The sequence below is a fragment of the Notamacropus eugenii genome, chromosome 4 (assembly GCF_028372415.1).
Source record: "Notamacropus eugenii isolate mMacEug1 chromosome 4, mMacEug1.pri_v2, whole genome shotgun sequence".
NCBI lineage: Eukaryota > Metazoa > Chordata > Mammalia > Diprotodontia > Macropodidae > Notamacropus > Notamacropus eugenii.
Genome location: NC_092875.1, coordinates 61,950,898 through 61,976,318, shown reverse-complemented (window position 1 = coordinate 61,976,318; position 25,421 = coordinate 61,950,898). Strand labels below are relative to the sequence as shown.

The following is a 25,421-nucleotide window of genomic DNA, read 5'->3' as shown; positions in this document are numbered from 1 at the left end:
ATGTGTATTGATCCCTTAATGTCCTTACTACTGTGTCACCTCGAGAATGTATCTCCTCTATAAACATATCTAGGACTATGATGTTTGACTTTATTACCCTTAATGATGAAAACAGTTATTTATAACAATCTTTGTAGGACGTTTCCAACTTTCTTCTCTGTTATCCTTCTCTTTTCATCCTTGAATTCCATTATAATAACTTTGCTTAGTCACATCTCTCACCAAGCTTGCTTTAAAATGATTTTAACCTCCATTGCTTCTGTTTCATGAGGAGATTCTGCTCATCATCCTACATCACCTATCCTCGTAAGAGTTTACAAACATGTTTATAAATCAATTAAAAGACTGCTAAGAAAAGTTTAGGATTTTTTAGCCTCCTCATTATGGCAACTAATTTACATTAGTTAAAATTCTACATGAAATAATTGCAGTCTGTGTCCATACCTCTTCTTCTCTCCTATATTTGATCAATAACTTATTAAAATAGGTCATCTCAGATGAACAACTGCATGCAACATTCTCTTTCCATTTTTTATTTTTCCTACCTTTGTACTAATTTTGATCTTTGCTTTAAGAAGTCAGTAGTGTGATACAGGCAGTTGATTCAAGAAAGACTACAAAGTGAGTAACAAGTAGTTTTCTATATATTAAAATAAAATCATTTTCATTTTTGTGATGCTGACTGATGCTTACTATGTTCAGCACCTTGAAAATACAAATCACTAAAGTATTCATGACTTGGAGGAATGAAACTTTTACAGGTCATTGTCCTCATTCAATTCTTAACTCCTGATCTATGTTTTTAAATATATTTCTTACCATCTTTACCTATTCCCACCTTCATACTGAAGTTAAAGAATACAAAGTATATCTTTATTTTTATCTGGAAGGTCTCACTGCATTCTTCATTAAAGTTTCTTTACATCTACAAAAAATGTTGGTAAATAAGTTCAAATATTTTCACAGTGATCTTTTAGCTAATACTTATCACAAGCACAAGACAAGATGATAAAATGTCTGATAAAAGGATGTTTCTTATTGTCTTTAGATACATAATATGGAAGTAGCTAGTGGTGCAGTGGACAGAGCACTAGGCAGGGAGTTAGGAAGACATGAGTTCAAATCTAACTTCAGATACTTACCAGCTGTGCAACACTGGGCAAGTCATTTAACCCGTTTGCTTCATTTCCTCTACTGTAAAATGGGAATAATAACAGCACCTACCTTGCAGGGCTGTTGTGAGGATCAAATGAGATAATATTTGTAAAGTGCTTAGCACAGTGCCTAGCACATAGGAGATGCTCTATAAATGCCTTTCCTATTCCCCACTAAGAAACCAACCTGGCCAACTTCTTTACCTCTTCAAAGAAAATCTGTGAACAAGCCTTTTTTAAAAATAACATTTCCTTCTTTTTTTTCTATTTTTGTTTTTAGTGAGAATGTCAAGATTGTTATGACTCAGTTCCTCCAGTAGTATGTCTACTCAGTTGTCCCTAGACATGAATCTCATATTTAGAACTAAGTTTAAGACTACAGTACTAACAATTATTAACTCTAAGAGCTAAGGTTATTAACCATCTTTAAAAATTTAGTGGTTTTATTTAGTCAAACATTTCTCTATTCTCCATAAATCTGACACTATTCCTTGCTGTTGGAGAAGATGTGGGAGAACTGGAACACTACTTCATTGTTGGTGGGGCTGTGAGCTGATCCAACCATTCTGGAGAGCAATTTGGAACTATGCCCAAAGGGCTACAAAAATGTGCATACCCTTTGACCCAGCAATATCACTTCTAGGACTGTATCTCAAAGAGATCATAAAAATGGGAAAGGGTCCCACATGTACAAAAATATTTACAGCAGCTCTTTGTGGTGGCCAAGAACTGGAAGTGGAGGGGATGTTCATTAATTGGGGAATGGCTGAGCAAGTTCTGGTATATGAATATAATGGAATACTATTGAGCTATTAAAAAAATCATCATTTTTTATAACAGGAAGACTTCAGAGAGACCTGGAAGGACTTATATGAATTGATGCTGAGTGAAAGGAGCAGAACAAGGAGAACACAGCAACAACCACAGTGTGCAAGAAATTTTTCTGGCAGACTTAGCCCTTCACAGCAATGTAAGGACCTAAAAAACATTCCCAAAGGACTCTTGAGGCAAAATGCCATCCATAACCCAGAGAAAGAACTATGGAATTGGAATGCAGAATGAAGCAGAATATTTTCTCTTGTGTTATGTTTTGATTTGTTTTTTTCTCATGGTTTTCCCCATTCACTTTAATTCCTTTATGCAACATGACTAATGTGAAAATGTGCTTAATAAGAATGTAAGTATAGAAACCATATAAGATTGCAAGCTGTCTAAGGGAGGAAGTGGGGAGGGAGGGATGAAGGAGGGAAAGGGAAGGGAAAAAAATCTAAGATATATGGAAGTGATTATAGAACACCAAAAACAAAATAATTATTAAAAAAATAAGAAGAGTAAACTAACACACACACAAAATAATAAAGTACACTCAATTACAAAAATAAATTTAGTGATTTTAGCGCTTTTTAATACCTTTCTCATCATTTTGCCACTGTCATAGCAGAAGCAGAGCTGGGTGAAAGTGACTGAAAGCCACTTTGTATTCATCTTTGTTTCATGGGTTGCCACAGTCAGAGAATTCATCACCAAGTAGCAAGCCTACCGGTGAAAAAAGATAGGGCATGCAATTGTAGCAATTCCAACCTGACCTATATAAAATTTCAATTAAAATAATTTCTTACAGAAGTTTTACTGATGAAAATCAGCTACCATAATGAGAAGACCCAAAGAGCTAAGAAACTACCTTGGTCAGAAATAACCTTACTTTTTTTTTTATCAAGTGAGAGATATGGCAATCAAGAGCAACACCAGTCTGGAACACAAATCGCAAAATTTCTGGAGAATTGTGAAAGATTATAAGCTGTAATGCCTCCTAAAACAATGAAGAGGCTACGGCAGCCAAAGGACAAGCAACTTGATCAGCTTTGCTAAGACACAGCTATTAAGTGTCTGAGGTCACATTTAAACTCTCACCTTCCTGGATCCTGCTTCGTGCTACTGCGTCACCTACATCCTGAGCCCCAAAAGTTTGAGAATCACTGCTACAGATTCCAAAGAACTGAGAGTGAGGAACAACCAAAGCGCAATGAAAAAGCCCATGATGATGTGAGCAGGTTGCAACACATCACAAATAAGTTATTTTGAAGAAGTGGCATAACGTATGCCAACCAAAAAAAGTAAGAATGGAAAAAAAAAAAGGCTAATTACATAAGACAGCATGGAATTTCTGATGTATAGTTCATATGCTCCATTAGCATCTGTGTGATGTCAGAAAATGAAGAATGCCTCTAGCACACTGAGTGACCCTCAGTGGTGAAGGGCACAGTTAAAAACTGCTTAAGATGGAAAGTCCTGGATGGATTGTGATTGGAGAGAATATCACTTTTATGAGATCCTAGATCCATTAAAATACCGTTTTCTTGGCCAATCTTGTTCATTCCCTCTGCTTCAACTATGACCTCTATAGAAATGCTTCTACCATTTATTTCTCTAGTCCTGATCTTTTCTTTTGAATTCCAGACTTTCATTTCCAAATGACTACAGGACATTTCCACCTAGATGTCCCATTAATACCTCAAATTCTTAATGTCTGAAACCAAGTTTATCTTCTATATTCCTGCTTCTGCTCCAACCAGGTCAATAATAGGATAACTCTGTTCTGGAACCATCTGTATGGCATTCCTATAGGATGAGTATTCAATCCCTCCTTGAGATATGTCTAAAGACAAGAACACACTTCCTTTCTCCACAAAGCAGACCATTCCATTGTTGAGCAGCTTGGCTAGAAAATTCTCACTTACACTGGGCTAAAATCTGTCTCCCTGAAATTTCCATCTCCCCATGCTAGTTGAGAGATGGAATATTTTCTCTGAGAAACAGAAAGAAGGCTTTTAAGTTTGATTGCAAGATAGCATATGAAGGGAAGTAGTGTATAAAAAACCCAGAAATGTAGGTTAAAGGCAAGTTGTGAAGAGAATGGAGAAAATTCTTTTTCTTTGTGAAAAGTATAGCTTCAAATAGCTTGAACAAGCATCCAGACCAGAAAACTCTGTCAGATGACTGCTGTATGCGATGACATTTCTAAATGGACAATTCATTGATTTACCTTTTTCTTTTGGGTCTCTGTATTTATTTATAAAAGGAGACTGCCCCCTTGTAATTTGTCAATGTGTCAATCAACTTCTCCTTCCCTTCCCTTATTTACTTGAAGAGGAGACAGATAAGGAGAAGAATTCATATGAGAAAGAGACTAAGGGAGTATTAAAGATGTGGAAACAAAATCTGAATAAAAGAAAAGGGGGAGATTTGTGGGAAACAAAAGGAAGAATTCTGTTTCCACAGGATTAAAACTCTTCCCCGCTTTGAGTAATAGCAGAATGTAACCCAGAGGTTACTGGTTCTAATCAGAATTGCACCCTAGTAGAACCAAGTTTCTGATCAGGTAAAAGGTCAGAAGTTTGTATGTATGCTTAATGAGTTGTTTGAAGGGAATCTATCAGAGAGAAGAGCATGAAGCAGAAGGTTCAGGAGGCTATATGCAGCCAATGGAGAGCAAGGAGGGAAATTCAAATTGGGAATAGCATAAAAAGCGTTGCATTTGTCTGAGAATGTGTTCTCTCCATTAGGGAGAGACCTGTTCACTAAGAACATAGAATGATGGACTAAAATAAAATGAGAATTTTCCTGGATTCTAAAAAAAAAAAAAGTATAGCTTCGATCTGGAGAGGGGAGACATAAAGCATCAATAAAACATATGGAAACAAAGAAGGGTGGTCAAAGGGGGAAAAAGCTAAATTTGAATTAATTAGAATTGTTTTAAAATAAAATGTGGTGCTCCAAACTGAACACCGTATTCCAGATGGAGTCTGGACAGAAGACAGTGTTCTAGACTAAAGAGAGCATATGCTTCTTTGGCAGCCATGCTGAAAAGAAGCACATATTCCTTCTATTTCAAATCAACACAGGTGAGAATTGAGGGAGCCAAAAACAGTCAGCTTCAATAAGAAGAAAAGTCAAATATCAGAACTGTTTTCCTTGGATCAGAAGAAGAATACAGACACTCCCAATTTCTTCCTTGTAGGGAAAACGAACTCTCAGCAGCTCTAAGCAGGAGTGATACATGTCTTTACAAAGGTTCTGTTTGAAAAATATGGGAAGACTTATATGAACTCATAAAAAGTGAAGTGAACAGAACCACAATAACAGTGATACTGTACAATAATTATCTGTGAATGACTTAGCTATTCCCAGCAATACAGTGACCCAAGACAATTCCATAGGACTTATGATGAAAAATGCTATCCATTTCCAAAGAACTGATGGAGTCTGAATGAAGATCAAAGCATGCTTTTTAAATTTTCTTTATTTCTCTTGAGTTTTTTTTTTTGCTTTGTTTTCTTTTTGCAACATGGATTATATATAAATACGTTTTGCATGACTGCACATGTATAATTTTTAGCAAATTGCTTGTCTTCTCAAGGAAGTGTTGGGTAGAGAGGGAAAGAGAATTTAGAAATCAAAATTTTAAAAAATTAATGTTAAAAATTGTTTTTTACATGTAATAGAGAAAAAAAATAAAAACAAAGGTCCTGTTTACTGATTATTAAACATTTCAGGGTTTAGACCCACATCCTGGTAAAATGCCAGATTAAAATTACATAATCCATCTCAGAGTGCCTTACAGATTAGCACACATGCCAAAAAGCTTGCCTCATAGTTATCAAGCAGGAAGTAACATCCCCTGTGCCCAAGCCTGCCTGTCACAAATATCTACTGCCAAAATGTACAAAACACTATAGCTTCCCTTGCATTAAGTTTTTTTTTAATGAGAATTACCCACATGAAGGTTATTTGCCAGATACTATTTTCCTCTTAACTCTAAACTTCAGTGTTCCTTTTGCTCTTAGGGTCAAAGTAAATGGTATTCAAACATCAAATTCATGGACTGTTACATTTCAGAGATATGAAAGTAGAAGGAACCTTAGAAAATCTAATTCAACTCACTCATTTTAAAGACAAAGAAACTGTTGTGACCAAAGGCCCAGAAAGGCTAAGCAACTTGCCTACTGTCATTCAGGCAGTAGGAGCATCAGGATTTGAGGCCCAATCCTCCCACTCCAAGGTTGTTCACTAGGCCTAGAACATCCTCCCCCATCCCCCTTTTCTCAGTTACCTCCTAGAGGTCAATGAGCCTGGACATTGGTTGGGGATGAACACAACAGATAAAACCATGTATGGAAGTCATCATTATCAAGAAGGAACTGAGTCCATTTTATGTGAACAGATATAAATTATTAAAAACAAAACAAAACAAAACCAGGCTGTGCCTAAGGAAAACCAGCTGTCTTGCTGGTATGAAGTTTCTTCATCAGGATTCTGCTACAAGTTTTAGATGTCCCAGACAAACTGACTCCAGGCAGTAAAAAAGACTATGAAAAAATGAAGAATAACAGAAGAAACAAGCTCCCAGAGATACCTCAACAACCACTATAAGGACATCTACATAGTAGATCTACATACAGTATCTACATACAGTACTATATAGTAAAGAATATGGTAAGGACAAGGTATAATGGATGACTTTTAAGGTCTCACCGTATCCTGTCATCCTCAAAATGTAAGGCATAGATTCCAATACATACTAGTTTAACTTAAAAATTAGACATGACTTTACCATCCAGAAATTTGTATAAATATATATTATTTTTACCTTCTCTACTGAAAAAGAACAAATATTATATAATGGAATTAAAACCTTTAATAGGTAAAGAGTTAATAAAAAAGCACTCAGCTACTTTAAATGAATTTGAGTTTCCAAGTACTGATGAATTCCATCTCACTGTACTGAGGAAACCTGCAAAAATGAACAAGGAAACCACTCAAGGGCCCTAAATGCAAAAGAATAAAAGAGAGGACAGGCATTCCCTTTTCCAAAGGAGACAAAAAGGTTGTTTTTGTAAACTACGGCCTTTTAAACCTGATAGCAAACTGTGGTGAAACTGTCAAGGGTGATTTTTGCTTAGGTGGTCACAGAAGAAAGCAGTCATCATTAGGCAACATCAAGGGTGCACAAGAAACACGCCATGACAGACAAAACAGGAGTGGCTTGACCACTGCTCCTATGACCAGCTCTTTTGAATCTGACCCTTGAACACCCCCCAAAGTCAGTGGATTCCCAAAGAAAAGGCTGAAGAACTAGTAAATAACCACTAGGGCCAAACTTCACTCAAGGAAATGGTGAAGAACCAAGTTCTCCAAATGTTCCTCTAAACTGAACAGCATGTTCCTACTTTAATCCATAGAAATCAGAGTAAGAACAAATTGCTATTTGGTCCATTCTTTAATGACACAGGATCTGTCTCTGAAATACTGGAACAGAAGGTGTTTTGTTGGAATTCTGTGTCTCTTCTACAGCAATATAATATCAGAGCTCATAATTTACAAACTTAGTGCTTTGACTATTGACTTTTACTAAGTAAGATGCATAAACAAAAAAAAGTGTAGCTATCAAAAAAGCCTTCTTCACAGAAATACTTATTAGTGTTTAGCAAAACCTAGCAAGCATGTCATGTGACTTTATGACACTAACTTGAAAAAATGGTCCAATAGTTTACTACAATTGCAGGTAAAGAATGCCCAAATTTTTTGAAAAAGGCTCTCTGATGAGAAAGGAAGTCTCTATTGTTATTAGAGAATGAAACTGGCTAAAAGTAAGCTGACAACAAGTCCCAGTCATTCTGTACCATCCATACTTTGAGAATGGGGACTATAATTTACCTAACATTGTGGCACACTGTTTTGCACACAGTAATGACCATACTCAAAAGAACATATTTCATCAGCATAGGAGGAACTCCTAGTATGGTAATTCCTTCCATTTGTCTATGATTTTGTGGCAAGAAGTTCCAGGAAACAAAAAATTTGTAGTGACAAACTGACCTTGTATACTAAAGGAGCTAAGTGACTTCTCCAAGGTCACATAACAATAAAGAAACAGAAGAGGGGAGCAGAGCCAAGATGGCAGAATAAAAGCAGTAACCTGTTAGAGTTCTCCCCCTAAATTCCTCAAAAGACCTATAGAAAATGACTCTAAACAAATTCGAGTAGTAGAAGCCACAAAAGGACAGACTGAAGCAAATTTCCAGTCCAAGAAAATCTGGAAGGGTCTATTGCACTGGGCTGGGAGCAGAGTGCAGTTTGGCATCGGCCATGCTGGAGCAGGCCTTAGGGAACTGAATCATTGATGACTGCTGTGGTTTCCAGAATTCTGAGCCCACAAATGCCAAAGATAGCTTCGAAAGTCAGTGGGAAGGGTCTCTCACCTGGCTGAGAGGGGAGCATGGTCTGCCCCCAACTGCAGGGAGGCAGCAGCCACTGCTGAAGCAGGGGCTCTTTCTGGAATCCTACACTTTAACAAAGAGCTGAAAAGTCAACTAATTGGCTGGGAAAATGAGCAAACAGGGGAAAAAAACAAACTATGGATTCTTACTTTCTTAGTGAAGAGGTATCTTCTTATGTCATTGGTGATGAGGAAGATCAAAACATACAAGCAGAAGATAACGAAGTCAAAGTTCCTGCATCCAAAGCCTCCAAGAAAAATATGAATTGCTTTCAGACCATGGAAGACCTCAAAAATAATTTTGAAAATCAAGTAAGAGAAATAGAGGAAAAATTGGGAAGAAAAATGAGATTGATACAAGAAAATCATAAAAAATGAGTCAACAGCTTGCTAAAGGAGACCCCCAAAAATGCTGAAGAAAATAACATCTTTAAAATTAGACTAACCCAAAAGGCAAAAGAGGTCCAAAAAGCCAACGAGGAAAAGAATGCCTTAAAACACAAAATGGGCCAAATGGAAAAAGAGGTTCAAAAGTTCACTGGAGAAAATAATTCTGTAAAAATCAGAATGGAGGAAACAGAAGTTAATGACTTTACGAGAAATCAAGAAATCATAAAATAGAACCAAAAGAATGAAAAAAACAGAAGATAATGTAAAGTATCTCATTGGAAAAACAACTGACCTGGAAAACAGATCCAGGAGAGATAATTTAAAATACTGGTGTACCTGAAAAGCCATAATCCAAAAAAGAGCCTAGACATCAACTTTCAAGAAATTATCAAGGAAAACTGCGCTGATAGTCTAGAACCAGAGGGTAAAATAGAAATGGAAAGAATCCATTAATCACCTCCTGAAAGAGATCCCAAAAGGAAAACTAGGAATATTGGAGCCAAATGCCAGAGTTCCCAGGTCAAGGAGAAAATATTAGAAGCAGCCAGAAAGAAACAATTCAAGTATTGTGGAAACACAATCAGTATAACACATGATTTAGCAGCATCTACACTAAGGGATCAGAAGGCCTGGAATGATATTCCAGAGGTCAAAGGAGATAGGATTAAAACCAAGAATCATCTACCCAGCAAAACTGAGTCATACTTCAGGGAGAAAAAATGGAACTTCAGTGAAACAGACTACTTCCAAGCATTCTTAACAAAAAGACCAGAGCTGAATAGAAAATTTGACTTTCAAATACAAGAATAAGGAGAAATATGAAAAGGTAAACAGGAAAGAAAAACCATAAAAGACTTTATTAAAGTTGAACTGTTTATATTTCTATGCAGAAAGATGATATTTCTAGGTCATTAGAATAGTTGGAGGGAATATATGTATAAGTGTATGTGTATATATATATATATATATATATGTATGTATTTATGGAGGAAGAGAGAGAGAGAGAGAGAGAGAGAGAGAGAAAGCAGGCACAGGGCAAGCTGAATATAAAGGGATGATATCTAAAAATGAAAATTAAGTGTTGAAAGGAATGTACTAGGAGAAAGAGACAGGGAGAGATAGAATGTAGCAAATCATCTCATATAAAAGAGGCAAGAAAGAGTTTTTACGATGGAGGAGAAGAAGGGGAATTAATATGTGGTACCCAGAACTGAAGATGACACTACAAATGAGATCTGAAAAGGGCATATTCCTGGAAGCCAAGTCTCTCCTTAATGCAGATAGTTTTTGTGGCCACCACATCACACTGCTTATTCATGCCGACGATGTGGGTCCACTAAAAACCCCAAATCGTTTTTCAATCCATGTTGTCCTCAAATTTGTGCTGGGTTTTTTTGTACCCAAATGCCAGACTTAAGAATTATTCTTAACAAATACTCAGATTTATCCCAATAATCTCCTGCACAGAACTTATGGAACTCTAGTTTTGTCATTCAGTGTGTTAGCTATCCCTTTCAGTTTTATGAAATCTTCAAATGTAATGAGTACACCATCTGCGCTTTATCCAAGTTAGTGATAATAATCAACAACTTAGGGCCAAGTGCCCTTCCACATCTGTCACACTGACACTGAACTATTAACAACCCCTCTGAATCTGGCCATCCAGCTAGTTCTGAATCCATCCAACTGCATTACCATCTAGTCAATATCTTTCCATCTTCTCCACAAGAAATAGAAATACTTAAAAAAAAACTGTGGAGTCAGGAAGCCTGCGTTTGAATCTTGGAACCTATATGGGAATGGTCAAGCCTTAATTTCTTCAACCACAAACGAGGATTTTACTTGTACTACATACTTCACAGGATGGTTGAAAGAAAAGTGCTATGTGAAATTTAGGTGATACATCTTCTTAAAGCATTTACAATATGGACCACAAAAGAATTTTTTTTTTAAAAGACATTAACCAACTGAGACACAGATAAAATTTATGTTGCTAACTTCACAAGCTCTTGACGTAATTGTCACCACAGTATTACTAAGAATTAAAGACCCTAACTTAATGCTGGTGGTCTAAAGTCCTATGCCTAACAGCTTAATTTTAGACAACCTCAGATGTTCCCCTATCCATAATCTATAATTGAATAGATCTGGTATTAAGCTTACAAACCTTTTGACTATAGGAAGTTGCCACCAAAAGTAAGGACATTGCAAGGATACAACATCTCCCCAACTTCATGTCAATTCCAAACAGGATTAGATTAACCACTTGCATGCTATGTGAAATTTAAAAATATACATGTAATGGTTCTACTTAAATACAACATATACCAACATTTCTTCCTAGAGAAAGTCTGAGACCTTTTAAAGAACAAGGCCTTAAAAAAACAAAAGTTGATCACACCACTCTGAGTCTGCTGTTCTACCTCGTTTCAACTCCATGGAACAAGATGTCCCTCTCAGCTTATCATTTTTAAACTTAGCACCATGCTGCTAACTCAACTCTTGACTGACTCTACCTTCCTCAGCCTCCTCTCCCTTCTGGCTGGAGGGATAGAGTACAGAGTACCAAACTCCTTCCAATGCCTTCCTTTGTGGAAGGAAGAAACTGGACTCAGCTCATTCCACATGGCATCTGATGTCCTGCCTGTTTTCAACTCCACAGAACAAGATGTCCCTGCACTGGGTACCCCCTGGATTCCCATCTTGCCCTCCTTTCCTGACTATTTTTGTATGCTATCTCTTGCTTTAGATTGTAAACTCCTTAAGGGCAGAGGCCATGTTTCTTTTTTATTAATTGTATCCCTGATGCTTAGTATAGTGTAGAGCCCTTAGCAGGTGCTTAATAAATGTTTAATTGACTTACTGAATTGTATTGGTCCTGCAAATGAAGAAAAAAAACAAAGACCGGTCCTTTTAAAGAAGAGACTGAAAAATGCATATCCTTCTACCCAGCTAGCATTCAGCAAGATGCATCTACCCATAGGATTGTCTTTCTTTGTCGAAGAAGACCATGCCATCAGAGAAATGATGACATGACTTGCACTTGACTTTGTTTTGAATGAGGGAGGGCTGTGCAAATCACCAGCCTCACTTCTCCTCCAGAGCCATCTGAATTCAGAGACCTGATACTCCTCAGGATGACTGGAGATGACCCAGGATGCACTGGGAGACCTTGGGCCCTTTAGGTGACAAGGCGATGCCTATTCATTGAACAGGCCTGTTTAAGAAGTAGCCAGGGCATGGCCCCTTTAATGAGGTCAAGAAAAAAGAAAGACATCAGGCTGAGTGGATTATTGATAATCACTCTGAAGCTAGGAGGGTTCAGAGGAGCCCTCAGGCAGGGCCCTAGTGGAACCCAGTTTCGAAGTGCAGTAGGTTTAAGGTTTGAGGAGAGGAGAGGAAAGAAGAGGAGCCAGTAAAACCCAAGTCAACTGGGCATCAGTTTTATAATTTAACTTCTATAATTTGCTCTTCTCACCACTACTGGCTCAAGTATAAGATCAAAAGCAGCTCACTTCAAATTTCCTAGAAACCCTGGCTTCCTTTAAGGATAAGCTCATAGGCCTCTTCCCCTGGGGATCTTTTCCTATTTTCTGACAGTTGTTAGTGGTGACTACTATTACATATGATCATACATACACTTATGTGTTAACATTTTTTTTATCCTGTCTCTCAGTAGAATGTCAGTTCCTTAGCAGTAAGGCTTGTTTTTCATATTACCTTTCCACCCCTTTGATTGTGTGTGTGTTCGTCCTTCGTTGACGAAGAAGACATGCCATCAGAGAAATAATGACATGACTTGAACTTGACTTTGTTGAGTGAGGGAGGGCTGTGCAGGTCACCAGCCTCACTTCTCCTCCAGAGCCATCTGAATCCAGTGACCAGATATTCATCAGGATGACTGGAGATGACCTAGGATGAGGCAATTGGGGTTAAGTGACTTGCCCAAGGTCACACAGCTAGTGAGTGTCAAGTGTCTGAGGTGAGATTTGAACTCAGGTCCTCCTGACTCCTGCACTGGTGCTCTATCCACTGCACCACCTCACTTTCCACCCCTACCACCTAACACAATGGACAGTTGAAGTATATGATATTACGTTTACAAGGAACCACCAGGAATAACTAACTCAACAGCATCATCTACTCCTCTGGCCTCCAAATCACTGAAAAGCATTACTATTTGTTCTTTCTAAGAGACATATTCCCTTAACTCAGAGAGCAAATGAGTGAGTAGATATCTTCTCTATAAGAGGAGAAAACATGCACAAGATGGCATCAAGAGATTTAGAAATAAAATTCTCAAGACAGAATCTGATAATAGTTCAGAGTTTTTGCATTCTAAAATAGTAAAGATAATGCAGTTTATTTATGCTGTTTTAAAAGCAAAGTAATAGAAGGCCTAGGAAGGCCATATTTAAAGTTAGATATCAGTAATCCACTCTTGCGGAGAAGACCAACAGTACAGATAATACAAAATAGTAAATAATTTTAAAATGCTTATATTTGGTTTTAGAAACAGTTTTTATAATTCTTGCAGGTAGATGTCATTAATTTTTGCTGTTGTTCTGACTTAAAGGAATGTTAAAATTAGTTTGTATTATATAAAATATTTGGGAGTCTGCCTGCCAAGACAATCTCATGAACTCTATGAGCACAATTACAAAATACTTTTCACACAAATAGATCCAAATAATTAGAAAAGTATCAATTGTTCATGGGTCAGCTGAGCTAATATAATAAAAATGACAACTATACCTGAATTAATTTACTTATTTAGTGCCATACCAATCAAACTACCAAAAATTACTTTATAGAGGTAAAAAAATTAATAACAAAATTCATTTGGAAAAACAAAGGTCCAGAATATCTAGCGAATTAATGAAAAGAAATGAAAGGGAAGGTGACCGAGCTGTACCACATCTAAAACTGCATTATAAAGAAGTAATCATCAAAACTACTTGTTACTGGCTAAGAAATGGAATAGTGGATAAGTGAATAGGTTAGTACACAAGACATAGTAGTCAATGACTATAGTAATCTACTGTTTGATAAACCCAAAGATTTCAGCTTCTGGGATAAGAACTCACTATCTGACAAAAACTGTTGGGAAAACTGGAAAAATAGTATGTTAGAAACTAGGCATAGATCAACATCTTACACTGTATATCAAGATAAGGTCAAAGTGGGTACATGATTTAAACATAAACATAAGCAATTTAGGAGAGCAAGGAAAAGTTTACCTATCAGATGTATGGAAAACAGAAGAATTTATGACCAAACAAGAGATAGAGAGTATTATGAAATACAAAATGGATAATCTTGATTACATTAAATTAAAAGGTTTTGCACAAAGTCAATGCAACCAGGATTAGAAGGGAAACAAAAATCTAGGAAACAATTTCTACAACCAGTATCTCTGACAAAGGTCTCATTTCTAAAATATATAGAGAACTGAGTCAAATTTATAAGAATACAAGCCATTTCCCAACTGATAAATTATCTAAGGATATGAACAGGCGATTTTCATACAAAGAAATAAAAGTTACATATAGTCATATAAAAAAATGCTCTAAATCACTACTGATTAGAGAAATGTGAATTAAAAGAACTTTGAGGTACCACATCACACCTATCAGATTGGCTACCATGACAAAACAGTAAAGTAATAAATGTTGGAGAAAATGTGGGAAAATTGGAACACTAATGCATTGCTGGTGGAATTACGAACTGATTCAACCATTCTGGAGAGCAATTTGGAATTACACCTAAAGGGCCATAAAACTGTGAATACCCTTTGATCCAGCAATACCACCACTAGATCTGTATCCCAAACAGACCATAAAAAAGGGAAAAGGACCCTTTCTAGAAAAATATTTATAGCAGCTCTTTTTCTGGTGACAAAGAACAGGAAATTTAGAGGATGCCCATCAATTGAGAAATGGCTAAACAAGTTGTGGTATATGAATGCAACAGAATACTAGTGTTCCATAAGAAATGGTGAACAAGAGTATTTCAGAAAAACCTGGAAAGATTTGCATGAACTGTTGCTGAGTGAATTGTTTCCTTTCAGAAAGGGAATCTGGGCATTTTTTGAAATTCTGCCCTCCTATAGGCAAATAGGAGCAGAACCAGGAGAACATTTGTATACAGTAACAGCAACTCTGTGTGATGACTGACTTTCTTAGATTTAGCTCTTCTCAGCAATACAATGATCTTTCTACGACAATTCCAAAAGACTCATGATGGAAAATGCTATTCATATCCAGTGATATGGAGTCTGAATACAGATTGAAGCATACTATTTTCTTTTTTTTGTTTTTTTCTTTCTCATAGTTCTTCCCTTTTCTTCTGATTCTTCTTTTACAACAGGAAATATGTTTAACATGATTGTACATGTACAGCCTATATCAGATTGCAAGCCACCTTGATGAGGGGTGAGAGGAGTGAGAGGGGGAAAATTTAGAACTCAAAATCTTACAAAAGTGAATGTTGAAAACTAAAAACAAATTTAAAAATTTAATTTGTATTCTCTTAGCACATATCAGTAAGGGGAAGATGAAGAAACACAAGGCCTTGGGCTGGGAGGAAGGGCAGAGAGTAAAATCTGGAAGATAGGAAGTTTGTTGCAGGTTCTACAAAATGAAGAGTCTGCATTGTGGCTAATCAGAAATAGACTGGAGGCATCATATGGAATCAAAAGAACAGAACACTACAGTCAGGAAATCTAGCTCAAGATGCAGAACATCAGTGAAATAAGTGGGTGATTTTAGAACCTTCTCTGGTTCTGTTTTCTCATCTATAGAACAGGGAATTGAATTAGTTTAGCTCTAGGGTTCCTTTCTAGCTCTAAAACTCTGTTTCTGGATAGAGACCAAAAAAATATCTAGAAGGCATTCAGGTTTCAGTCATAGGCTTGACCCAGAAAACCTCAAAGGTGTCTTTCAGCTCAAATTCTAGAATTCTCTGACTAAATAAAAATCCTAAGTTTCAAAAACTAAAAGTGCCATAAAGCCAAATAAGTTAAACCTAAGGCCCAAACATTGCGCCATTGTGATTCTGATGTCCCTGAAGTTCTATTAACAACTCAAAATAAGTATTATCCAGAAAGATGCCATTTGCCCATCTCCTTACTTACCACTGTTCCCTCATAAGGCTAAATCTGGATGCAAAGACCAATTCAGCTTAAAAATCATAGCTTCTCTGCCAAACAGCAGCAAAGAATGAGCCCTTGGTAGACAAGCAGGAACAAAGGAGGAGTCGTCAAAGATCATACTCCAGAGAACCCAGCATTACTGAAGTGCCTAGTCAAGCACTGAGTCCAGAGATGCAGAAGAATCAGGAAAAAAAATTGCTACCACTGCACACAAGTCATTTCACTAAAATATATTTTCAAATATTTGGGATGGTATGGCCATTTATAAAACTACACAATTTGCTGAAAAATGAAAGAATCATTACAGAACAAAAAACAATGATTAAAGAAAGAACTATTTGCCTATAGGAGGGCACAATTTCAAAAAATACCCAGATTCCCTTTCTGAAAAGAAACAATTTAAACTTGAAAAGCAAGGTTGTACATTTTAGGGGAATGACATGTTTCTAACTGCCAAGGTCTTTTCTGGGCCAGAGGCCATTGAAAGCAACATCGCAGGAGACATTCCTGTGAATTACAAACAAAAACAAGGTCCTCAGTGAGCCACTGCATGATAACTGGTTTAGAGAGAAGGAAGAGACTCTCAGGACATGTTTTGACTTATAAACAGTCCAGAATAGAATAGTCCCATAATCAGGAGAGAAAACTGATGGCAGTAGTTGTTTATAACAAGTAGGGTCATAGCAACGAGTCTTTTATAGCTTTTTACAAAGGCAGTATTAGAAACCAGAGGTATAAAATAGGTCAACAGATTCAAATGTAACCAGGAAATAACTAACAAAATGAATTAAAAAGAATAGAACATAGATAATGTTAATATGTGGTTTTCTAAGTCTTTATGGAGTCCATGGTTTAGTGCCTCTTCCCCTTCCTTTTTGAGTTTAACACTGCTATTCCAAATCATTAAAAATAATGTCTGAAAAAACAGTACTTTTCACAAATGGTTCTAAGTAAACTAAGTTTTGAAATCATCAGAAATCTGGACACAGGCAAATCAACTTTCCAATGTCAAGCCAACACACTTGAGATGTAAGGTAAATCTGCCCATTAAAGAATTCTGAAAGTCAATTCACTGTAACAGGAATTTGGGAACAAGAATTACAAGATCTTAAGATGAAAAAGGTCTTCTGGGAAATCTCTAGGCCAGAAGCTTTTAACCTTTTTTGCATCATGTCTAATAAAGCCTCAGAATAATGTTTTTAAATGCATAAAACAAATCTACAAAGGAAACCAATTATTTTGCAAGAGTTATCAAAATATTTTTTAAACACAAGTGTGTGGAAGCCAGTTAAGAACCTTTGTTCTAGTCCAACTGTCTACTCCCCTTCCGAATCTCTGAACTGTGCTCATCCAACTTCTGCTTCAACACTTTCAGTGAAGGAAAACCCAAAGAGCTACTAAGTCTCTCCAGTTCTTTGTCCGGCACCTTCAGCTATCATAAAATTACTGATACTGAAACAAAATCTGCCCCCTTGTATCTTCTATCTATTGGCCCAAGTTTTGCCCTTCAGATCCACAAATGAAAAGTCTGCTCTTCTGTATAATAACTCTTCAAACGAAGACAGGTATCATCATGTCATCACTAATGCATACGCACACACACCTAGATCTTCTATTATTCCTCAAGCTAAAAACAAATCCCAGATTCCTTCCATCTGCTCTCATAGTAACTAATTTAAAGTCCCCACACAATACTATCTGCCCTACCTGGATGCATTCCAGCTTGTTGATGTCCATGACAAGAAGCAGTATGACAAAGGAAGCCCAACACTCTAGATAGGGACAAAGTAGAGTATACTAGGATTGTGATTCCATGGCTGTATGATGTAGTAGAAAGAACATTAGCCTGGACTCAGGGAATCTATTCATAGCCCATGACTGGTAGTTGCATGACACTAAGTCATTTAACTTTTTGGTACCTCAGTTTCCTCAAACATTAAATGGAGATAATGTCTGCATCACTTACTGATTCATAGAAAAGTATCTTGGAAACCTGAAAGTACTGCAGGAAGTGTGAATCATTGGTAGTTATGACATAAAACTGACTGGTCTTGAGACACTTGAGTTCCCAGATCCCTTTCATGTGAATGGCTTTCTAGTCACATCTACCCATCTTAGCTTTGTGGATTTTGAAGTACTATATGTGTTTATGATAACAGACATTTAAGAAATATGCCAACCTTCACTGCCAAAGCACATCGGGGTACAACAAAGGCCCCAAAGGATATATTTTCTGCTTCTCTTCATTATACAATACATCCACCAGCTGTATGACGTTTCTGTGCCGTAACCTCCTCAGTAGCTGAATTTCCCTAGAAGAAAAATGGAAGGAAAGAAGTTGTTAGGGCCCATATTACTGAACAAGAAAGATAATTTGTTAAAGCTGAGACTGCACTTTCGAGTTGCTTTTTTGAAAAATTATTTATTAATTTATTTTTGAATTAAGGCCAACATCTGCTCTATCCCCTATGGAGGCTCTAAATCTGACCAGCGTGCCAACAACTGGAGTGTGACTTTGATCATCTAGCCAAAGATCATAACCTCCAAATACTTACCAGGATCATTGGCACACAAGGTTTACCTCCTCAAATAATGCTGTGCAGTAAGTTAATCCTTCTGGGATTTGTATTCCAATGCACTAGTATAAGATTAGGGGAGAAAAACTACAGGCAGGGGAAGAGAGAAAAGTCAAAGCTATTGTTGGCCCTCCAACAGCCATAGTGCAATGATGCCATGATCCCGATACAAAATTCTTGCCCCTGGTGGGGTACACTCAGAACCACCAAATAAAGGCTTTGCAAGGGGGACAATTTGCCTACAAGTTTAAATTCAACACTAACTGTGTTTTCATATATAATACAAACAACCTTCAACATGCTTCCCCGAGCCCCTCCTACTACCAGGAAAAAAAGCTAAAATTAATAATGATAAAGACCAGAGGGAATAAAAGATCAATTAACAGAATTTATTTTTAACTGAAAATAAACTAAAATCTGACCCATAAACCAATCATCATTACCTACAAAGTGACATTAATTTAGCATTAGACAGCACTAGACAGGACAGCATAAGGATGGAAGCCAACATAAATAGTGGAAAGAGAACTGATTAAGGGTTCAAAGGGCCCAGGCTCAAGTGCCATTTCTGCCACAAACAAAAGAACACTGGGCAAATCACTTGTCTTCTTGAGGGCTCCTCAAATGACATCTAAGTTTTCCAACTCTGACATTCTCTGTAGTTTCTCTATAGTTTCTACTTCCTAGCTGTGACTGATTGTGAGAATCAGGGAATCACTTTAAACTCTGGTTTTGATTCTCTGTAGAATGGGGCTAACAATGACCTACTCATGTAAGACATCAGCATTTCTATATATTACCAACAAGATCCAGCAGGAAGAAATAGAAAGAGAAATTCCACTTAAAATAATTGCAGACAACATAAAAATTTGCGAGTCCACTTGCCAAGACAAATTCAGGAATTATATGAACATAATTACAAAACACTTTTCACAGAAATAAAGTCAGATGTAAACAGGAGAAATATTAATTGTTCATGGGTAGGCTAAGTCAATATAATAAAAATGACAATTCTACCTAAAATAATTTACTTATTCACTGCCATACCAATCAAATATTTTGTAAGGGTATAAAAAAATTAACAAAAATCATCTGGAAAAAGAAAAAGTCAAGAATATCAAGAGAATCACTGAGGGTGGGGGACTGGTGGGAGGGGAACATAAAAGAAGGTGGTTTAGTAGGACCAGATTTCAAAATGTATTACAAAGCAGTAATCAGCAAAACAATGTGATACTGGCTAAGAAGAAGAATGGTGGATCAGTGGAATATATAGTTACACAATATACAGTAGTAAATGATCATAGTAATTTAGTGTTTGATAAATGCTAAGATCCAAGATTTGGGACAAGAAATTACTATCTGACAAAAATTGCTGTGAAAATTAGAAAGAAGTTTGGCAGAAATTAGGTATAGACCAGAACTTCACAGCATTTAGCAAGATAAGGTCAAAATGGGTACATGGTTTCAACAAAAAAAGGTGATATCATAAGCAAATTAGAAGAATATGGAAAATTTTACCTGTCAGATTTATGGATAAAGGAAGAATTTATGACCAAATAAGAGATAGAGAGCATTATAGGATGTAAAATGAATACTTTCGATTACAACAAATTAAAAAGTTTTTCCACAAACAAAACCAATGCAGCCAAGATTAGAAGGAAAGCAGAAAACTGGGGGGAAAAGTTTTATAGCAAATTTATCTGATATTGAGTCAAATCTAAAAGAATGAGTCATTCCCTCAATTGATAAATGGTCAAAGGATATGAAAAAAAGTTTTCAGAGGAAAAAATCAAAGCTTTCTATAGTCACATGAAAAAATGCTCTAAATCACTACTGAATAGAGAAATGCAAATTAAAATAGTTCTGAAGTACTACCTCACACCTATCACATTGGTTAATGTGATATTAATTATCACATTATTGTGATATATTGCTGGTGCAGTTGTACCCAATCATTCTGGAGAGCAACTTAGAACTATACCCAAAATGCTATAAACCCATCTATACCCTCTGACTAAGCAATACCACTACTTAGGTTGGTACCTCAACAACAGCAAAGAAAAAAAAAAGGACCTATATGTACAAAAATATTGACAGAAGCTCTTCTAGTGGTGACAAAGTGGAAATTGAGGGGATGCCCATCAACTGGGGAATGGCTAAACAAGCTGTAATAGTAAGATTTTGAGAAAATATGATGATGAGCTGGATGGTTTAAAAAAAAAATCTAGGAAAGCTTACATGAACTGATGCGAAGTGAAGTGAGCAGAACCAGGAGAACACTGCACACAGTAACAGCAATACTATGCCATGTGACTTATGAAAAATGCTATCCACTTCCAGAGAAAGAACTGATAGATTCTAAATATAGATTGAAGCATACGTTTTTATTTTTCTTAATTTTTATTTTTTGGTCTGTTTTCTTTTGCAACATGGCTAACATGAAAATGCTTTGCATGACTGCGCATGGATCATCAGGGGCAGTTAGGTGGTACAGTAAAATTTTTTAAAATGAATGTTAAAAATTTTTGTTTACATGCAATTGAAAAAATTATAAACATTAAACGTAACAAAACAACACTGACCTTAGCTACAGGCAGGATTGTCATAAGAAAAAGACTCTGGAAACTATCAAAATGACAAAAAAAAGTGAATTGCAGTCTTAAGATCTCTTCCAGCTCTGATATTTTATGTTCAAGATCCAGTTGCAGAAATGTGGTAAAATCTTCTCAGTAAATGAAGTTTTATTCATTTATTCATTATTTCACTGCTATCCAAATTCTGAAAAAATGATACTAGGGCCTGGGGTGCAGGGAGAGTTCAGCCATTCTGATCCAACCTAAAAGCTAAACTCCAGGTAGTATCACTATGAAGCTAAATGACTAAAAATGAAAACTGGTTTACAAGCTAGATTCACTTTTACTATAATAATTTTTGTGCATACAGCTCTTCTTTAATTTCAAATAATCAAAACAGATAGATGAAATTCATTCCTGGCTGCTTTTGATTGCTTGGGGTGGGGTGAAGGATGGGAATACAAGGATCACTTCTGTCTGTTTTAATCTAAGTTTCATGAAGGTATTTGTGAAACAAATATTAAACTAGCTACTCAGAAAGAAGAGAACAATTTTCCCCTAACTACTAATTTCTCATTTAAATGTGGGCAAATTTAACTGTCCCCTTAGGCAGAAAACACAGTTGGATGCTTTTTAGAAAAGAAGTCAGAGAACCCAACCTATATGTTAAAAAGACATTCTCCAATTCTCTGCTCTAGTACATCCTCTACAAGTCTGACATACTGTTGACTACATTATCCACCCCTTATTTCCTACCCCCATTCAGGCAATTCCCATTGCCTCCAAGAACAACTATAAAACCTTCTGTTTGGCTTTTAGTCTCTTCACAGCCTGACTGCTTTCTACTGTCCCAGTCTTCTTATACATTACCTCTATGTAATCTGCCATCCAGTGAAACTGGCTAGCCTCCATGCAGTTCCTTGAACAAGATACTCCATATTCTGATGCTTGGCATTTTCAATGGCTGTCCCTCGTGCCTGGAATTCTTTCCCACCACATCTCTACCTCCCAACTTCCCTGGCTTTCTTCATATTCTCAGCCAAAGCATTATTTTGTGAAAGAAGCCTGTCCTAATACCCCTAAATGTTACTGGCTTTCCTCAGAATGTTAATTATCTCCATTTTATCTTGCATAAAGCTTGTTATATGCATACTGTCTCCCCCATTAGACTGTAAATTCTCTGAAAGCAGAGATATCTTTTACCTTTCTTTATAACCCTAGTGCTTAAAAACCCTCATGTAGGACAAGTGCAGCAATCACAGGGGGTCTCTCTCTTAGTCATTGCTGGCAAAATTCTTGCTAGAATCCTCCTTAATAGGCTGATCCTTCACCTGGAAGATGGTCATATACCTGAGAACCAGTGTGGCTTCAGAAAGGGCCAAGAAACAGCTGATATGATATTGCTGCCCAACAACTCCAGGAGAAATGTCAGAAGCAGAACATAAAGGTCTGTATGCAATGTTTGTAGATCTGACCAAGGCCACTGATACTGTCAGTCGTGAGGGCTTACGGAAAATTATGTCAAAATTTGGTTGCCCCAAGTTCATCAGTATTGTATGTCAATTTCATGATGACATTTGCCTGGGTTCTGGATAGTGGACAATGCTCTTGTGCCTTCCCAGTCACCAATGGAGTGAAACAGGGCTGTGTGCTTGCTCCCATGCTTTTTAGCATGGTGTTTTCAGCCATGTTGTCAGATGTTTTCAATGAGGATGAACATGGCATCAAGGTCAACCACTGTACTGATGGTAGGGTCTTCAATTTGAAAAGGCTACAAACCAAGACCAAAGTAGAGGGAGTGTTGGTGCATGATTTTCTGTTTGCAGATGATTGTGCAATCAATGCAGCCTCTGAAGCTGAGATGCAACAAAGTATGGATCAATTCTCTGTTCCCTCTGCTAATTTTGGTCTGATAATTAACAACAAGAAAACACAGGTGCTCCATCAGCCACCAACATACCATCCATCTGTGGAACCATCAGTTACAACAAATGGAGAAGTTCTGAATACTGTGGATAAGTTCACTTACCTTTGTAGTGTAGGTTGACGCATACCTTGCCAGAGCTAGTTCGGTGTCTGGGAGGCTCCGAAGAAAAGTTTGGGAGAGAAGAGGTATTAGACTGACTACCAAACTGAAGGTCTACAGAGCTGCTGTGCTGACCTCATTGCTGTATGCCTGTGAAACACGGACAGGCTACTAGTGCCATGCAAGGAAACTGAATCATTTCCACTTGAACTGTCTTAGGATGATTTTGAGAATCTTCCTAAGTATAAGGTACCAGACACTGAAGTCCTTGCTTGAGCTGAACTGCCAAGCACTCAAACTCTATGCTTCAGAGAGCACAACTCAGATGGGCTGGCCATGTTGTTCCAATACAAAATACATGCTTGCCAAAAAGACTATTTTATGGAGAACTCACATGGGGCAGGCGATCACATGATGGTCAGAAGAAACGATACAAGGATACTCTCAAGAACTTTGGATATGACTGTGCAACATGGGAGACACTGGCACAGGACTGCTCAGCATGGGGTGCCCACATCAGAAAGGGTGCTGTGCTCTATGAGCAAAGCAGAATTGAGACAGCACAAAGTAAATGTAGGATGAGCAAATTAGGAGTATCCACTCCAAATTTTCACACAGACTATCTGTGCCCAACCTGTGGAAGAGCATTCTGAGCTCATATTGGTCTGATCAACCATAGTAGGACGCACTGAAATTTCACTTTATCATGGTGATGTCATTTTGGTCCTCTTCGAAAACAAAGGACAACAACCAACCAGTGCTTAGCAAGCACAGTGCCTAGCACACAGTAGGTACTTAATAAATGGGGAAGAGGGGAGGGAATAAGCATCTATATAGCATTCAGTATGGACCACTAAGTGCTTTACAAATATTTCATTTGATCCTCACAAACAATCCTGGGAGGGAAGTGCTGTTATTACTCTGTTCTACATATGAGAAAACTGAGGCAAAGGTTAAGTGACTAGCCTGGGATTTTACACAGTTGATAAATGTCTGAACTGAATTTCAATTCAGGTCTTTCAGATTCTAAGCCCAGTGCTCTATTCACTGAGCAAATATTAGGTTGATTAACTCACTGATTTCAGGGGAAGTTTTTTTCCTAGTTCACCACTCATTAGCAACTTGGAACAAAAAGGGAAGTCACTGATGTGTTACTGTAAAGAACCTTAGAATTCATGCTGTCAGTTATAAGTATGTGTGTGTGTGTTGTATAAAAAGCCATAAGCATCACCTCACTGATCATACTGCATGTGTGTAATCCCTTTTACTTCTCCCTTAGATGAACAAGAAGCTCAGCAAATCAAAGTGATTAGCCTGTAAGAAGCACAAGTTGGCTTTAAACCCAGCTTTATAGACTCAAATCTCAACCACTTTGGATTCTACCAAGCTGAATCCTCTTTTCACCTCTCTTAAGGGACTGGTATACTAGAATATGCCACTACATCTCAGGCCACTGGTATGAATTTAGCCTCAGTCTCCTCCCTCTCCAAACACAGGAGAGTTCTGAAGCTTTACTTATTGCTTTTTAATATTAGGCAGCCCACTAACTGGCAAATGGCTGAACAAGTTGTTGCAATATGATTGTGATGGAATGCTACTGTGCTGTAAGAAATGATGAAGGGGATGAATTTGGAAAAACCTGGGAAGACTTATATGAACTGATGCAGAATGAAGTGAGCAGAACCAGGAAGTCATTGTACACAGTAACAGCAATACTGTAATGATGATCAGCTGTGAAAAACTTAGCTACTCTGATCAAGACAAGGATTCATGACAAATCCACCTATCTAGCCACCCCCAGATAGAGAACTCATGAATTCAGTGCAAATTGAAGTATAACTTTTTTATTTTCTTTATTTAAAAAACAATATTAAGTACAAATAGTTCTAGCAAATAATCAACATCTAGAGCTACATATAGTGCTTAGCACTCTGAAGGATACATAAAAACTCAAAGTCCTTCAAATCAAATGTCGAAAGCTGTGCCCCACAGAAGCAAAGCTATCATAACAGATAAGACCCTCAACAAATCCCACTGCTTTGCTATCTATATTAGCCAAATACAGTGGGTATCAGCCATGGCTGAGCACCACTGGAGATGGGCTGAAATCAGTCTTTTGAATAGTTCAGAATCTATCACAAAATCTGCCCAGTAACAAAAGACAATCAACTGACTAGAAAAGTCCATCTAAGGGGGAGAGAAAACTCTCAGAAATGAAATTCTGAAGGTATGAAGAAAAACCATTCCAATGAAGAACAGGGGTAGAAAGGTTG

At 37.2% G+C, this 25,421-nt stretch overlaps 1 protein-coding gene across 3 annotated transcripts in view; it reads right to left on the bottom strand.

Annotated features, from left to right (window-relative positions):
* STK11 (serine/threonine kinase 11) overlaps nucleotides 1–25,421 on the bottom strand; it is a 171,773-nt gene that overhangs the window by 89,946 nt on the left and 56,406 nt on the right. For all 3 annotated transcript variants that reach the window (XR_011965506.1, XM_072601371.1, XM_072601372.1), the window contains exon 2: nucleotides 18,202–18,285. Coding sequence is in view for 2 of the 3 variants with exons in the window: in XM_072601371.1 (XP_072457472.1) it covers nucleotides 18,202–18,285 (84 nt within the window). In the remaining variant the exon portion in view is untranslated. The remainder of the gene's footprint in view (nucleotides 1–18,201; nucleotides 18,286–25,421) is intronic.